Here is a 16526-nt window from a genome sequence, read left to right as displayed (position 1 = left end):
CCAGCTGGGTGACCTTGGGCGAGTCACAGCTTCTCGGAGCTCTCTCAGCCCCACCTACCACACAGGGTGTTTGTTGTGAGGGGGGAAGGGCAAGGAGATTGTCAGCCCCTTTGAGTCTCCTGCAGGAGAGAAAGGGGGGATATAAATCCAAACTCCTCCTCCTCCTCCTCCTCTTCTTCTTCTTCTGTGCAGTAATGCTCCACTTGCTGCTGCTAGGGAAGGAGGCATTTACTTAACCCTTCTTTTGCCCAATGGCTTCCCCCCTTCCCTCCACTGCTTTTTGCCTGGATGGGCCCTGGATTCCTGTTTGCAAGAGTAAACATCCACCTGGAAGCCAACGGAGATGTGATGAACTGTGGAAGGTTAAGCGCTTCCTCCCCTTCACTTCTCCACTCCGTGTTGCCTGCCCAGCTGCTTTTTCACAGAAGGGGCAGTGTTCACGAATTTCATTAAAAAAATCTTTATGTTGGATTGGGCTCACATGTAAACGGAGCAGCTTCGAGGCAGGATTACGGTATAGTCGTGGATTAATTCTCCCTGTGAACTAGGTATTCTAGGATTGCCGTCCTCCAGAATCTGGGGTTGATTTCCAGGCTACAGAGACCAATCCCCTGGAGAAGGAGGTAGCTCTGGAGAGAGAACTCTCTGGCATTTTATGAGATTGTACCCTACTCAGTCCTTCCTCTGCCTGCTCAAAGCTCTGCCTCCAAACCTCTAGGAATGTCTTCAGCCAGAATTGGTTGTTCTAAGGTCCATCTAATTCAGGGGCCTGCAACCTGCTGCTCTCCAGATGTTCATGGACTACATGGGGGGGTGGGGGGGGGGGGGGGTGGGGGGGGGGGGGGGTGGGGGGGGGGGGGGGTGGGGGGGGGGGGGGGTGGGGGGGGGGGGGGGTGGGGGGGGGGGGGGGTGGGGGGGGGGGGGGGTGGGGGGGGGGGGGGGTGGGGGGGGGGGGGGGTGGGGGGGGGGGGGGGTGGGGGGGGGGGGGGGTGGGGGGGGGGGGGGGTGGGGGGGGGGGGGGGTGGGGGGGGGGGGGGGTGGGGGGGGGGGGGGGTGGGGGGGGGGGGGGGTGGGGGGGGGGGGGGGTGGGGGGGGGGGGGGGTGGGGGGGGGGGGGGGTGGGGGGGGGGGGGGGTGGGGGGGGGGGGGGGTGGGGGGGGGGGGGGGTGGGGGGGGGGGGGGGTGGGGGGGGGGGGGGGTGGGGGGGGGGGGGGGTGGGGGGGGGGGGGGGTGGGGGGGGGGGGGGGTGGGGGGGGGGGGGGGTGGGGGGGGGGGGGGGTGGGGGGGGGGGGGGGTGGGGGGGGGGGGGGGTGGGGGGGGGGGGGGGTGGGGGGGGGGGGGGGTGGGGGGGGGGGGGGGTGGGGGGGGGGGGGGGTGGGGGGGGGGGGGGGTGGGGGGGGGGGGGGGTGGGGGGGGGGGGGGGTGGGGGGGGGGGGGGGTGGGGGGGGGGGGGGGTGGGGGGGGGGGGGGGTGGGGGGGGGGGGGGGTGGGGGGGGGGGGGGGTGGGGGGGGGGGGGGGTGGGGGGGGGGGGGGGTGGGGGGGGGGGGGGGTGGGGGGGGGGGGGGGTGGGGGGGGGGGGGGGTGGGGGGGGGGGGGGGTGGGGGGGGGGGGGGGTGGGGGGGGGGGGGGGTGGGGGGGGGGGGGGGTGGGGGGGGGGGGGGGTGGGGGGGGGGGGGGGTGGGGGGGGGGGGGGGTGGGGGGGGGGGGGGGTGGGGGGGGGGGGGGGTGGGGGGGGGGGGGGGTGGGGGGGGGGGGGGGTGGGGGGGGGGGGGGGTGGGGGGGGGGGGGGGTGGGGGGGGGGGGGGGTGGGGGGGGGGGGGGGTGGGGGGGGGGGGGGGTGGGGGGGGGGGGGGGTGGGGGGGGGGGGGGGTGGGGGGGGGGGGGGGTGGGGGGGGGGGGGGGTGGGGGGGGGGGGGGGTGGGGGGGGGGGGGGGTGGGGGGGGGGGGGGGTGGGGGGGGGGGGGGGTGGGGGGGGGGGGGGGTGGGGGGGGGGGGGGGTGGGGGGGGGGGGGGGTGGGGGGGGGGGGGGGTGGGGGGGGGGGGGGGTGGGGGGGGGGGGGGGTGGGGGGGGGGGGGGGTGGGGGGGGGGGGGGGTGGGGGGGGGGGGGGGTGGGGGGGGGGGGGGGTGGGGGGGGGGGGGGGTGGGGGGGGGGGGGGGTGGGGGGGGGGGGGGGTGGGGGGGGGGGGGGGTGGGGGGGGGGGGGGGTGGGGGGGGGGGGGGGTGGGGGGGGGGGGGGGTGGGGGGGGGGGGGGGTGGGGGGGGGGGGGGGTGGGGGGGGGGGGGGGTGGGGGGGGGGGGGGGTGGGGGGGGGGGGGGGTGGGGGGGGGGGGGGGTGGGGGGGGGGGGGGGTGGGGGGGGGGGGGGGTGGGGGGGGGGGGGGGTGGGGGGGGGGGGGGGTGGGGGGGGGGGGGGGTGGGGGGGGGGGGGGGTGGGGGGGGGGGGGGGTGGGGGGGGGGGGGGGTGGGGGGGGGGGGGGGTGGGGGGGGGGGGGGGTGGGGGGGGGGGGGGGTGGGGGGGGGGGGGGGTGGGGGGGGGGGGGGGTGGGGGGGGGGGGGGGTGGGGGGGGGGGGGGGTGGGGGGGGGGGGGGGTGGGGGGGGGGGGGGGTGGGGGGGGGGGGGGGTGGGGGGGGGGGGGGGTGGGGGGGGGGGGGGGTGGGGGGGGGGGGGGGTGGGGGGGGGGGGGGGTGGGGGGGGGGGGGGGTGGGGGGGGGGGGGGGTGGGGGGGGGGGGGGGTGGGGGGGGGGGGGGGTGGGGGGGGGGGGGGGTGGGGGGGGGGGGGGGTGGGGGGGGGGGGGGGTGGGGGGGGGGGGGGGTGGGGGGGGGGGGGGGTGGGGGGGGGGGGGGGTGGGGGGGGGGGGGGGTGGGGGGGGGGGGGGGTGGGGGGGGGGGGGGGTGGGGGGGGGGGGGGGTGGGGGGGGGGGGGGGTGGGGGGGGGGGGGGGTGGGGGGGGGGGGGGGTGGGGGGGGGGGGGGGTGGGGGGGGGGGGGGGTGGGGGGGGGGGGGGGTGGGGGGGGGGGGGGGTGGGGGGGGGGGGGGGTGGGGGGGGGGGGGGGTGGGGGGGGGGGGGGGTGGGGGGGGGGGGGGGTGGGGGGGGGGGGGGGTGGGGGGGGGGGGGGGTGGGGGGGGGGGGGGGTGGGGGGGGGGGGGGGTGGGGGGGGGGGGGGGTGGGGGGGGGGGGGGGTGGGGGGGGGGGGGGGTGGGGGGGGGGGGGGGTGGGGGGGGGGGGGGGTGGGGGGGGGGGGGGGTGGGGGGGGGGGGGGGTGGGGGGGGGGGGGGGTGGGGGGGGGGGGGGGTGGGGGGGGGGGGGGGTGGGGGGGGGGGGGGGTGGGGGGGGGGGGGGGTGGGGGGGGGGGGGGGTGGGGGGGGGGGGGGGTGGGGGGGGGGGGGGGTGGGGGGGGGGGGGGGTGGGGGGGGGGGGGGGTGGGGGGGGGGGGGGGTGGGGGGGGGGGGGGGTGGGGGGGGGGGGGGGTGGGGGGGGGGGGGGGTGGGGGGGGGGGGGGGTGGGGGGGGGGGGGGGTGGGGGGGGGGGGGGGTGGGGGGGGGGGGGGGTGGGGGGGGGGGGGGGTGGGGGGGGGGGGGGGTGGGGGGGGGGGGGGGTGGGGGGGGGGGGGGGTGGGGGGGGGGGGGGGTGGGGGGGGGGGGGGGTGGGGGGGGGGGGGGGTGGGGGGGGGGGGGGGTGGGGGGGGGGGGGGGTGGGGGGGGGGGGGGGTGGGGGGGGGGGGGGGTGGGGGGGGGGGGGGGTGGGGGGGGGGGGGGGTGGGGGGGGGGGGGGGTGGGGGGGGGGGGGGGTGGGGGGGGGGGGGGGTGGGGGGGGGGGGGGGTGGGGGGGGGGGGGGGTGGGGGGGGGGGGGGGTGGGGGGGGGGGGGGGTGGGGGGGGGGGGGGGTGGGGGGGGGGGGGGGTGGGGGGGGGGGGGGGTGGGGGGGGGGGGGGGTGGGGGGGGGGGGGGGTGGGGGGGGGGGGGGGTGGGGGGGGGGGGGGGTGGGGGGGGGGGGGGGTGGGGGGGGGGGGGGGTGGGGGGGGGGGGGGGTGGGGGGGGGGGGGGGTGGGGGGGGGGGGGGGTGGGGGGGGGGGGGGGTGGGGGGGGGGGGGGGTGGGGGGGGGGGGGGGTGGGGGGGGGGGGGGGTGGGGGGGGGGGGGGGTGGGGGGGGGGGGGGGTGGGGGGGGGGGGGGGTGGGGGGGGGGGGGGGTGGGGGGGGGGGGGGGTGGGGGGGGGGGGGGGTGGGGGGGGGGGGGGGTGGGGGGGGGGGGGGGTGGGGGGGGGGGGGGGTGGGGGGGGGGGGGGGTGGGGGGGGGGGGGGGTGGGGGGGGGGGGGGGTGGGGGGGGGGGGGGGTGGGGGGGGGGGGGGGTGGGGGGGGGGGGGGGTGGGGGGGGGGGGGGGTGGGGGGGGGGGGGGGTGGGGGGGGGGGGGGGTGGGGGGGGGGGGGGGTGGGGGGGGGGGGGGGTGGGGGGGGGGGGGGGTGGGGGGGGGGGGGGGTGGGGGGGGGGGGGGGTGGGGGGGGGGGGGGGTGGGGGGGGGGGGGGGTGGGGGGGGGGGGGGGTGGGGGGGGGGGGGGGTGGGGGGGGGGGGGGGTGGGGGGGGGGGGGGGTGGGGGGGGGGGGGGGTGGGGGGGGGGGGGGGTGGGGGGGGGGGGGGGTGGGGGGGGGGGGGGGTGGGGGGGGGGGGGGGTGGGGGGGGGGGGGGGTGGGGGGGGGGGGGGGTGGGGGGGGGGGGGGGTGGGGGGGGGGGGGGGTGGGGGGGGGGGGGGGTGGGGGGGGGGGGGGGTGGGGGGGGGGGGGGGTGGGGGGGGGGGGGGGTGGGGGGGGGGGGGGGTGGGGGGGGGGGGGGGTGGGGGGGGGGGGGGGTGGGGGGGGGGGGGGGTGGGGGGGGGGGGGGGTGGGGGGGGGGGGGGGTGGGGGGGGGGGGGGGTGGGGGGGGGGGGGGGTGGGGGGGGGGGGGGGTGGGGGGGGGGGGGGGTGGGGGGGGGGGGGGGTGGGGGGGGGGGGGGGTGGGGGGGGGGGGGGGTGGGGGGGGGGGGGGGTGGGGGGGGGGGGGGGTGGGGGGGGGGGGGGGTGGGGGGGGGGGGGGGTGGGGGGGGGGGGGGGTGGGGGGGGGGGGGGGTGGGGGGGGGGGGGGGTGGGGGGGGGGGGGGGTGGGGGGGGGGGGGGGTGGGGGGGGGGGGGGGTGGGGGGGGGGGGGGGTGGGGGGGGGGGGGGGTGGGGGGGGGGGGGGGTGGGGGGGGGGGGGGGTGGGGGGGGGGGGGGGTGGGGGGGGGGGGGGGTGGGGGGGGGGGGGGGTGGGGGGGGGGGGGGGTGGGGGGGGGGGGGGGTGGGGGGGGGGGGGGGTGGGGGGGGGGGGGGGTGGGGGGGGGGGGGGGTGGGGGGGGGGGGGGGTGGGGGGGGGGGGGGGTGGGGGGGGGGGGGGGTGGGGGGGGGGGGGGGTGGGGGGGGGGGGGGGTGGGGGGGGGGGGGGGTGGGGGGGGGGGGGGGTGGGGGGGGGGGGGGGTGGGGGGGGGGGGGGGTGGGGGGGGGGGGGGGTGGGGGGGGGGGGGGGTGGGGGGGGGGGGGGGTGGGGGGGGGGGGGGGTGGGGGGGGGGGGGGGTGGGGGGGGGGGGGGGTGGGGGGGGGGGGGGGTGGGGGGGGGGGGGGGTGGGGGGGGGGGGGGGTGGGGGGGGGGGGGGGTGGGGGGGGGGGGGGGTGGGGGGGGGGGGGGGTGGGGGGGGGGGGGGGTGGGGGGGGGGGGGGGTGGGGGGGGGGGGGGGTGGGGGGGGGGGGGGGTGGGGGGGGGGGGGGGTGGGGGGGGGGGGGGGTGGGGGGGGGGGGGGGTGGGGGGGGGGGGGGGTGGGGGGGGGGGGGGGTGGGGGGGGGGGGGGGTGGGGGGGGGGGGGGGTGGGGGGGGGGGGGGGTGGGGGGGGGGGGGGGTGGGGGGGGGGGGGGGTGGGGGGGGGGGGGGGTGGGGGGGGGGGGGGGTGGGGGGGGGGGGGGGTGGGGGGGGGGGGGGGTGGGGGGGGGGGGGGGTGGGGGGGGGGGGGGGTGGGGGGGGGGGGGGGTGGGGGGGGGGGGGGGTGGGGGGGGGGGGGGGTGGGGGGGGGGGGGGGTGGGGGGGGGGGGGGGTGGGGGGGGGGGGGGGTGGGGGGGGGGGGGGGTGGGGGGGGGGGGGGGTGGGGGGGGGGGGGGGTGGGGGGGGGGGGGGGTGGGGGGGGGGGGGGGTGGGGGGGGGGGGGGGTGGGGGGGGGGGGGGGTGGGGGGGGGGGGGGGTGGGGGGGGGGGGGGGTGGGGGGGGGGGGGGGTGGGGGGGGGGGGGGGTGGGGGGGGGGGGGGGTGGGGGGGGGGGGGGGTGGGGGGGGGGGGGGGTGGGGGGGGGGGGGGGTGGGGGGGGGGGGGGGTGGGGGGGGGGGGGGGTGGGGGGGGGGGGGGGTGGGGGGGGGGGGGGGTGGGGGGGGGGGGGGGTGGGGGGGGGGGGGGGTGGGGGGGGGGGGGGGTGGGGGGGGGGGGGGGTGGGGGGGGGGGGGGGTGGGGGGGGGGGGGGGTGGGGGGGGGGGGGGGTGGGGGGGGGGGGGGGTGGGGGGGGGGGGGGGTGGGGGGGGGGGGGGGTGGGGGGGGGGGGGGGTGGGGGGGGGGGGGGGTGGGGGGGGGGGGGGGTGGGGGGGGGGGGGGGTGGGGGGGGGGGGGGGTGGGGGGGGGGGGGGGTGGGGGGGGGGGGGGGTGGGGGGGGGGGGGGGTGGGGGGGGGGGGGGGTGGGGGGGGGGGGGGGTGGGGGGGGGGGGGGGTGGGGGGGGGGGGGGGTGGGGGGGGGGGGGGGTGGGGGGGGGGGGGGGTGGGGGGGGGGGGGGGTGGGGGGGGGGGGGGGTGGGGGGGGGGGGGGGTGGGGGGGGGGGGGGGTGGGGGGGGGGGGGGGTGGGGGGGGGGGGGGGTGGGGGGGGGGGGGGGTGGGGGGGGGGGGGGGTGGGGGGGGGGGGGGGTGGGGGGGGGGGGGGGTGGGGGGGGGGGGGGGTGGGGGGGGGGGGGGGTGGGGGGGGGGGGGGGTGGGGGGGGGGGGGGGTGGGGGGGGGGGGGGGTGGGGGGGGGGGGGGGTGGGGGGGGGGGGGGGTGGGGGGGGGGGGGGGTGGGGGGGGGGGGGGGTGGGGGGGGGGGGGGGTGGGGGGGGGGGGGGGTGGGGGGGGGGGGGGGTGGGGGGGGGGGGGGGTGGGGGGGGGGGGGGGTGGGGGGGGGGGGGGGTGGGGGGGGGGGGGGGTGGGGGGGGGGGGGGGTGGGGGGGGGGGGGGGTGGGGGGGGGGGGGGGTGGGGGGGGGGGGGGGTGGGGGGGGGGGGGGGTGGGGGGGGGGGGGGGTGGGGGGGGGGGGGGGTGGGGGGGGGGGGGGGTGGGGGGGGGGGGGGGTGGGGGGGGGGGGGGGTGGGGGGGGGGGGGGGTGGGGGGGGGGGGGGGTGGGGGGGGGGGGGGGTGGGGGGGGGGGGGGGTGGGGGGGGGGGGGGGTGGGGGGGGGGGGGGGTGGGGGGGGGGGGGGGTGGGGGGGGGGGGGGGTGGGGGGGGGGGGGGGTGGGGGGGGGGGGGGGTGGGGGGGGGGGGGGGTGGGGGGGGGGGGGGGTGGGGGGGGGGGGGGGTGGGGGGGGGGGGGGGTGGGGGGGGGGGGGGGTGGGGGGGGGGGGGGGTGGGGGGGGGGGGGGGTGGGGGGGGGGGGGGGTGGGGGGGGGGGGGGGTGGGGGGGGGGGGGGGTGGGGGGGGGGGGGGGTGGGGGGGGGGGGGGGTGGGGGGGGGGGGGGGTGGGGGGGGGGGGGGGTGGGGGGGGGGGGGGGTGGGGGGGGGGGGGGGTGGGGGGGGGGGGGGGTGGGGGGGGGGGGGGGTGGGGGGGGGGGGGGGTGGGGGGGGGGGGGGGTGGGGGGGGGGGGGGGTGGGGGGGGGGGGGGGTGGGGGGGGGGGGGGGTGGGGGGGGGGGGGGGTGGGGGGGGGGGGGGGTGGGGGGGGGGGGGGGTGGGGGGGGGGGGGGGTGGGGGGGGGGGGGGGTGGGGGGGGGGGGGGGTGGGGGGGGGGGGGGGTGGGGGGGGGGGGGGGTGGGGGGGGGGGGGGGTGGGGGGGGGGGGGGGTGGGGGGGGGGGGGGGTGGGGGGGGGGGGGGGTGGGGGGGGGGGGGGGTGGGGGGGGGGGGGGGTGGGGGGGGGGGGGGGTGGGGGGGGGGGGGGGTGGGGGGGGGGGGGGGTGGGGGGGGGGGGGGGTGGGGGGGGGGGGGGGTGGGGGGGGGGGGGGGTGGGGGGGGGGGGGGGTGGGGGGGGGGGGGGGTGGGGGGGGGGGGGGGTGGGGGGGGGGGGGGGTGGGGGGGGGGGGGGGTGGGGGGGGGGGGGGGTGGGGGGGGGGGGGGGTGGGGGGGGGGGGGGGTGGGGGGGGGGGGGGGTGGGGGGGGGGGGGGGTGGGGGGGGGGGGGGGTGGGGGGGGGGGGGGGTGGGGGGGGGGGGGGGTGGGGGGGGGGGGGGGTGGGGGGGGGGGGGGGTGGGGGGGGGGGGGGGTGGGGGGGGGGGGGGGTGGGGGGGGGGGGGGGTGGGGGGGGGGGGGGGTGGGGGGGGGGGGGGGTGGGGGGGGGGGGGGGTGGGGGGGGGGGGGGGTGGGGGGGGGGGGGGGTGGGGGGGGGGGGGGGTGGGGGGGGGGGGGGGTGGGGGGGGGGGGGGGTGGGGGGGGGGGGGGGTGGGGGGGGGGGGGGGTGGGGGGGGGGGGGGGTGGGGGGGGGGGGGGGTGGGGGGGGGGGGGGGTGGGGGGGGGGGGGGGTGGGGGGGGGGGGGGGTGGGGGGGGGGGGGGGTGGGGGGGGGGGGGGGTGGGGGGGGGGGGGGGTGGGGGGGGGGGGGGGTGGGGGGGGGGGGGGGTGGGGGGGGGGGGGGGTGGGGGGGGGGGGGGGTGGGGGGGGGGGGGGGTGGGGGGGGGGGGGGGTGGGGGGGGGGGGGGGTGGGGGGGGGGGGGGGTGGGGGGGGGGGGGGGTGGGGGGGGGGGGGGGTGGGGGGGGGGGGGGGTGGGGGGGGGGGGGGGTGGGGGGGGGGGGGGGTGGGGGGGGGGGGGGGTGGGGGGGGGGGGGGGTGGGGGGGGGGGGGGGTGGGGGGGGGGGGGGGTGGGGGGGGGGGGGGGTGGGGGGGGGGGGGGGTGGGGGGGGGGGGGGGTGGGGGGGGGGGGGGGTGGGGGGGGGGGGGGGTGGGGGGGGGGGGGGGTGGGGGGGGGGGGGGGTGGGGGGGGGGGGGGGTGGGGGGGGGGGGGGGTGGGGGGGGGGGGGGGTGGGGGGGGGGGGGGGTGGGGGGGGGGGGGGGTGGGGGGGGGGGGGGGTGGGGGGGGGGGGGGGTGGGGGGGGGGGGGGGTGGGGGGGGGGGGGGGTGGGGGGGGGGGGGGGTGGGGGGGGGGGGGGGTGGGGGGGGGGGGGGGTGGGGGGGGGGGGGGGTGGGGGGGGGGGGGGGTGGGGGGGGGGGGGGGTGGGGGGGGGGGGGGGTGGGGGGGGGGGGGGGTGGGGGGGGGGGGGGGTGGGGGGGGGGGGGGGTGGGGGGGGGGGGGGGTGGGGGGGGGGGGGGGTGGGGGGGGGGGGGGGTGGGGGGGGGGGGGGGTGGGGGGGGGGGGGGGTGGGGGGGGGGGGGGGTGGGGGGGGGGGGGGGTGGGGGGGGGGGGGGGTGGGGGGGGGGGGGGGTGGGGGGGGGGGGGGGTGGGGGGGGGGGGGGGTGGGGGGGGGGGGGGGTGGGGGGGGGGGGGGGTGGGGGGGGGGGGGGGTGGGGGGGGGGGGGGGTGGGGGGGGGGGGGGGTGGGGGGGGGGGGGGGTGGGGGGGGGGGGGGGTGGGGGGGGGGGGGGGTGGGGGGGGGGGGGGGTGGGGGGGGGGGGGGGTGGGGGGGGGGGGGGGTGGGGGGGGGGGGGGGTGGGGGGGGGGGGGGGTGGGGGGGGGGGGGGGTGGGGGGGGGGGGGGGTGGGGGGGGGGGGGGGTGGGGGGGGGGGGGGGTGGGGGGGGGGGGGGGTGGGGGGGGGGGGGGGTGGGGGGGGGGGGGGGTGGGGGGGGGGGGGGGTGGGGGGGGGGGGGGGTGGGGGGGGGGGGGGGTGGGGGGGGGGGGGGGTGGGGGGGGGGGGGGGTGGGGGGGGGGGGGGGTGGGGGGGGGGGGGGGTGGGGGGGGGGGGGGGTGGGGGGGGGGGGGGGTGGGGGGGGGGGGGGGTGGGGGGGGGGGGGGGTGGGGGGGGGGGGGGGTGGGGGGGGGGGGGGGTGGGGGGGGGGGGGGGTGGGGGGGGGGGGGGGTGGGGGGGGGGGGGGGTGGGGGGGGGGGGGGGTGGGGGGGGGGGGGGGTGGGGGGGGGGGGGGGTGGGGGGGGGGGGGGGTGGGGGGGGGGGGGGGTGGGGGGGGGGGGGGGTGGGGGGGGGGGGGGGTGGGGGGGGGGGGGGGTGGGGGGGGGGGGGGGTGGGGGGGGGGGGGGGTGGGGGGGGGGGGGGGTGGGGGGGGGGGGGGGTGGGGGGGGGGGGGGGTGGGGGGGGGGGGGGGTGGGGGGGGGGGGGGGTGGGGGGGGGGGGGGGTGGGGGGGGGGGGGGGTGGGGGGGGGGGGGGGTGGGGGGGGGGGGGGGTGGGGGGGGGGGGGGGTGGGGGGGGGGGGGGGTGGGGGCGGGGGGGGGTGGGTGGGGGGGGGGGGGGGGGGGGGGGTGGGGTGGCGCGAGTGGGGGTGGTGGGGGGGGGGGGAGGGGCGAGGGGGGGGGGCGGGGGGGGGGGGGGGGGGGGGGGGAGGGGGGGGGGGGGGGGGGGGGTTGGGGGGGGGGGAGGGGGGGGGGGGGGGGGGGGGGGGGGGGGGGGGGGAGGGGGGGGGGGGGGTTTTTGGTGGGGTGGGGGGGGGGGTGGGGGGGGGGTGAAGCTTCATTCTTCCATACTTTGGCTATCCGCATCCTTGCAGTTGTAGATATATATAAAAATAAGTCAATAGTGACTTTTAAAAATACATAAATGGTCACAAGTATGATAACGATATTCTGCCTCCTCGAGATTTTTCATGCAGGCCATTTCTTCCAGGCGATGCAACTTCCAAAGCCTCCTCTGCTTTTCAGTTTTGATCGAGGTTCACGCGAAGTAACTTAAGTCTTGCAGACAGGAATCCGCTGGCAGTGAGGAAAAAATAGCTTTGCCGAGCCTCTTGACCTACCAGTATGCATTAAGGAACAGCGGTATTCTGCGCACACACAAAAATGCTGACTTCCGTGAGACCCCCCCTCCCCGTATAAATTGTGGAAATTTAGCACGTATACATTGATTGAGGTTATTTGCATAAGTTATTCCACTCCGGAAGGAGAGGGCAACTCAGGGCATAGAAATCGCAGGGCTGGAACCGGCCCTGACTTTCACCTGCCTTCGTTTGAGCCAATCTCCATCCCCGTCAGGGTAGAAAATTGGGAGTGGAAGTGCTGAATTCAGTGGTTTTTGTGTGTGGAGTTGAAGGCTAGCTGGCACCCTTCCTGTTCGAGAGTGCTACCTGCTTGCCGTATTGGAAACTCCCACAGTTTTGATTGGCTTGTCAGGTATCTCCCCACACCAGCGTCTGTGACTCAGAATACTGCGGTTCACAAAAAGGGGTTAAGTCATTGGGGAAATCTTGGCTACAGTGTTTGAGCAGAGGTTTTTATTTGCTACCATTGTTCGGTTTACGGTACAAAGATGAAATCCGCCAGGCTATTTTAATGGCTGGACCAGTGGATGGTTTTGAGGAGATTGTTCCAGTGCTTCCATATCTGATGAGCCAAGCAGGTGAAGAGTTTCTCCTGGGAGCAGCAGTGGCGTAGGAGGTTAAGAGCTCCTGTATCTAATCTGGAGGAACCGGGTTTGATTCCCAGCTCTGCCGCCTGAGCTGTGGAGGCTTATCTGGGGAATTCAGATCAGCCTGTGCACTCCCACACACGCCAGCTGGGTGACCTTGGGCTAGTCACGGTTCTTCTGAGCTCTCTCAGCCCCACCTACCTCACGGGGTGTTTGTTGTGAGGGGGGAAGGGCAAGGAGATTGTAAGCCCCTCTGAGTCTCCTGCAGGAGAGAAAAGGGGGATATAAATCCAAACTCCTCCTCCTACTCCCTCCCTCCTTCTACTCCTCTTCTTCTTCTTCTTCTTCTTCTTCTTCTCTCTTTCTCTCTTTCCTTCTTCTTCTTCTTCTTCTTCTTCTTTCTCTCTTCTTCTTCCTTCTTCTTCTTTCTTCTTCTTCTTCTTCTTCTTCTTCTTCTTCTTTCTTTCTTCTTTCTTCTTCATCTCTCTGTAGTGGATTGAATCTGCAGCAATCCTCTAGGAAAATATTAGGAGAGAAGGGGTCGCTTTTTGGATTGCTGACGTGCATGATACAGATGCTAGAGACGTGAGAAGAGCAACCAGTTGCTTCATCTTGAGGGCAGATGAACGTCCTCTGAATTCTTGTGCCGAGACCTCCCTCTCCCTTTCGATTCCTCCTCGGCTGATGCTCTGCCCTTCAGCGCACAGCTCCCTATATCCAGCTGAGGGATGATGCTACTTTATTTGAGGAGCCAGATTCAACAACAATAAAACAAGCGTTTCCAATAAAGAATCTCAAAAGTCAGGAATTTTTTTAAAATAATTTTTTATTGTATCATTTGAATATTCCATTTTATATTAATGCTCTTCTTCATTCGTTTTCAAAAAATACATTTTTCCCCTTTTCCCACTCCCCCCTGTATTTTCTCCATAGTTTTGTCTAACAGCAGTAAGTTCATTCTTTGTAATCTCTTCTCCCCTATCTCCTCATTGACTCCAGCTTCTTTCATCCAGTCCACATATTTCCGCATATTTCGTGTTTCCCCGAATATAAGACAGTGTCTTATATTAATTTTTGCTCCCAAAGATGCGCTACGTCTTATTTTCAGGGGGTGTCTTATTTTTCTGTGTTCTGTTCGTCGGGCATGCTTCCAAACAAAAACTTTGCTATGTCTTTCTTTCAGGGGATGCCTTATATTTTGCACTTCAGCAAAACCTCTACTATGTCTTATTTTTCGGGGATGTCTTATATTCGGGGAAACAGGGTCATCCATATCTTCAACATTTCGTTCTGTTTATCTTGCCACTATTTTTTGTTATTATTTTGAAAATGTCCAATGTCACTTGTTCCCAAATATATTCCAACCATTTCTGGATTGTCCATTTTTTCTTTTCTTTCCAGCCTAAAGCTATTGTTGCATGTGCTGCTTTGATCATTATTTTATACATGTAGCTATATTTTTTATCTACCCTTCTGTCCTCCATTACACCCATGAACATTAAATCATTATTTATCCCAATATTAATCTTCACCAGTTTCTCGATATATAACATTACGGTTGTCCAAAAAATTTTCACTTCTATAAAAGTCAGGAATTTTAAACAAAACGTAGAGCTTCAGACTTGTGGAGGGAAACCTGCATTTTGTCACCTGGATCCCGGAATGCTTTTTTCTTTTTCTGTCCCCCGACACACCCAAAGTCTGTAGTAGCCAAGCCACTGGTCCTTTTTGACTTTAGATGGCTGGGCAGAAAAATATTCTGAACTTCCTGTTGTGGGTTTTCTGGTTTGTGTGGCTGGGGTCTGGTAGTTTGGGTCCTAGCGTTTTGCCTGCATAAATGGGGGCGAAACGTTAGGAACAAAAATCATTAGACCACAGCCACACAGCCTCAAAAACCCACAAAAGCCAGTAGATTTTGTCCACAAAAGCCTTTAAGAACATAAGAACTAGCCTGCTGGATCAGACCAGAGTCCATCTAGTCCAGCATTCTGCTACTCGCAGTGGCCCACCAGGTGCCTTTGGGAGCTCACGTGCAGGATGTGAAAGCAATGGCCTTCTGCGGCTGTTGCTCCCGATCACCTGGTCTGTTAAGGCATTTGCAATCTGAGATCAAGGAGGATCAGGATTGGTAGCCATAGATCGACTTCTCCTCCATAAATCTGTCCAAGCCCCTTTTAAAGCTAAACCCCTTTTAAAGCTAGACATAACTTCTTTGCACCAGGCATTACCTTTTCCACTCAACCTAACATTGTGTTATTGTTATTTCACTGCTGTTCTTGCTACTGTGGTCTTTTAATAACAGAACATTGTACACTTTCCTATAAATCCTTATTGCTGAACAGTGTTTTTAGTCTCAGACAACACTGGGCAAGGGAAGGTTGCTGTTCTCTTACAGGCAGGATTTGGCTGTATTTTGGTTGAACCCCTTCAATCAGAAACAGGGCCCTGTTAACAAGCTGTCTCTGATCCAGACCACACAACTATGCAGAATGGGTCCTATCTCAGCTGCCATCTATAATGGCTGCATAGAAATCCCAGTGAGAAGCAGCCGTGGTCAAGTCTTTGTTAAAGAGAATGAAATAAAGGAATAGAACACAGGTGTCAAACTCGCACCCCTCCAGATGTTATGGACTACAGTTCCCACCATCCCCGCTGGCAGGGGATGATGGGAACTGTAGTCCATAACATCTGGAGGGCCGTGAGTTTGACACCTATGGAATAGAGCATAAAGGATAAAACATATTAAAACAATAAGCATCAGTACTAAAAGGGGTAAAAAAAAGACACTAAAATTGTTAAACCGAAGGCTGTAGCTGTCAAGTCACTAAGCCAACTGTGTTGTAAAGACCATCCTGCGATTTATTTCGAGTGCTGTTGCGCAGAACCTGGTCACACTGTAAGTTATATCAGGATTGTAAGTGACGTGGAGGTATAAAATTGTTCTGTCTGATCTGGGAATCTAAACAACAGTGGCAAAATAAAGCTAATACGTACATTTTGGGGAGTGAAGAAGCACATATTCTACTGTTTCTATGTGCCCAGATTCACAGGGACATTCTCTCTGCGGACAAGGAGTCTTGTATCGGCCTTCCAGGACACCACTCGCACAAGTGTAAAGACTCTCAATTGTTTTGGCACTTCAAGATTAGTTAAGTTTGCCATAGGAAAGATAGAGTACCTATCAGGGGTGGCCAACCTATGGCACTCTAGATGTTAATGGACTACAATTCCTATCATCCCCTGCCAGCGTGGCCAGGGGCTGATGGGAGTTGTAGTCCATGAGCATCTGGAGTGCCATAGGTTGGTCACCCCTGATCAGTGGCAGCTGTAGTATGTATTCCCTTGTTTGGGAGGAATTGATGGGCCTTTTGATGTGGTCCCTCATTGGCCCAACTCCTCAGGGTGTGGCACTCAGCAGACCAGAAGTCTCCAGAAGCAGTAGTCCGCACAGCTGCTCTGAAAGAGAGGGGAGGACGGGCGGCAGAGGTTTGCCCACGGCTTCGATGCCTGATCATCGCGCCTTCCTCCGATCAGTGTTAGCTGAACATTCTGTGCAAAGCCATATAACGTTGAATTGTATGAGTGTGCGCAGGAGAGATTCGGTGCACCTAAAAATGGGGGATGAGCAAAAATTTGGATGCCTCACCAGCTGATTCAGGGAGCGTCATTGGTGAGTCTCCTTGCGAGTAGCAGCACATGCAGCCTTCTTTTCTGTAGCTGTTGCAAATCTCTTTTCTGTATAGCTGGTTCTGGAGTCATCTCAGTGGGGTTGCTCCAGAATTAGGGTTTTGAACAGTTCCATTCTGTCGTGGTTGCGTTTCCAAGCGGTTGCAGAAGAGAGCGGTTGGGAGGGGAAGACATTTCTCTTTCAAAGATGTGCTTTGCCGAAACAGGGCCACGAATCCCAGCCGCTGGGGTGTGAAGAGCCGAGAACTGAGGCATGACGGTGATAAATCAGCCACTGAATATATTTTTTTCATCCTGTAATCTCTTTTTCCTGCTTCCCGATCCCAAGAACATAAGAATTGCCATGTTGGATCAGCCCAAGGTCCGTCGAACCCAGAACTCTGTTTCCAGCCAGCCAGATGCCCCTGGGATCTCACAAGCAGCGCATTGAGGTATTCAGCCCCTAATCCTAGAAGTGTACTGCCCCTGTAAATGGAGGTTCCATTCCGCTGGGAGAAGTAACAACCCTCCCTTTCATGCATTTGTCTCTTTTAGCACTACCCTGAAGAGATGCTGGCTGTTTTCATGCACAAACGCACGCACACACACGCGCGCACACACACACACACACACACACACACACAGAGTCACACTGGCTGTTAACCAGCACACTGAGAACAATGCAAACAGATTAAAAGTATGTTCAGCCCTCCGAGATAAACGTTGCAGTTATCTAAGGTTCGCAGATACGCTCGATGGGTGTTCCCACTTATTTTAGCAGGCTGGGCGATCTCCCGATTTTATTTCTTTAGTCACGTTCTGATTTGCGCAGCGCTCTGGCCTAGTTCATTTGCCATGTGTTGAAGTGAGGGGGCGGATTGGGACAGGCAGCAGGAGGCCCGGGGATCTTTGTCAAGGAAATCAGCATCGCTCTGCCAGTCAAACAGCGCACAGGCTGCTCAGCCACTTCTGTGTTCGACTCTGTGGAAAGTCAGACATTGTAATCTCCATCAGACAGGGAAGGAGGGTGGGGGGGGGGGAGCTGGCTGCATTGTGTCTCAAAACAGGCAGAGAGAAGAGGAAGGAGCAGAGTGCCTGATCCACGTCGTTTTCACTGACCTTTCAGGGGTCACCTCAAACCACA

The 16526-nt window shown here is 74.9% G+C and overlaps 1 protein-coding gene across 3 annotated transcripts in view; it reads left to right on the top strand.

The window, feature by feature from the left end:
* The window catches only part of CXXC5 (CXXC finger protein 5), a 114952-nt gene that overhangs the window by 87461 nt on the left and 10965 nt on the right, over window positions 1-16526 (top strand). For 2 of the 3 annotated variants that reach the window (XM_048515726.1, XM_048515727.1), the window contains exon 3: window positions 15732-15834. The exons of the other annotated variant lie outside the window; for it this stretch is intronic. In XM_048515726.1, coding sequence (XP_048371683.1) covers window positions 15732-15833 — 102 coding nt within the window. In that variant the 3' untranslated portion in view covers window position 15834. The remainder of the gene's footprint in view (window positions 1-15731; window positions 15835-16526) is intronic. 3 annotated transcript variants of the gene reach the window in all.

Source organism: Sphaerodactylus townsendi, linkage group LG14, assembly GCF_021028975.2.
Source record: "Sphaerodactylus townsendi isolate TG3544 linkage group LG14, MPM_Stown_v2.3, whole genome shotgun sequence".
In the NCBI taxonomy this organism is placed as follows: Eukaryota; Metazoa; Chordata; class Lepidosauria; order Squamata; family Sphaerodactylidae; genus Sphaerodactylus; species Sphaerodactylus townsendi.
This window is presented reverse-complemented; position numbering and strand designations above follow the sequence as displayed.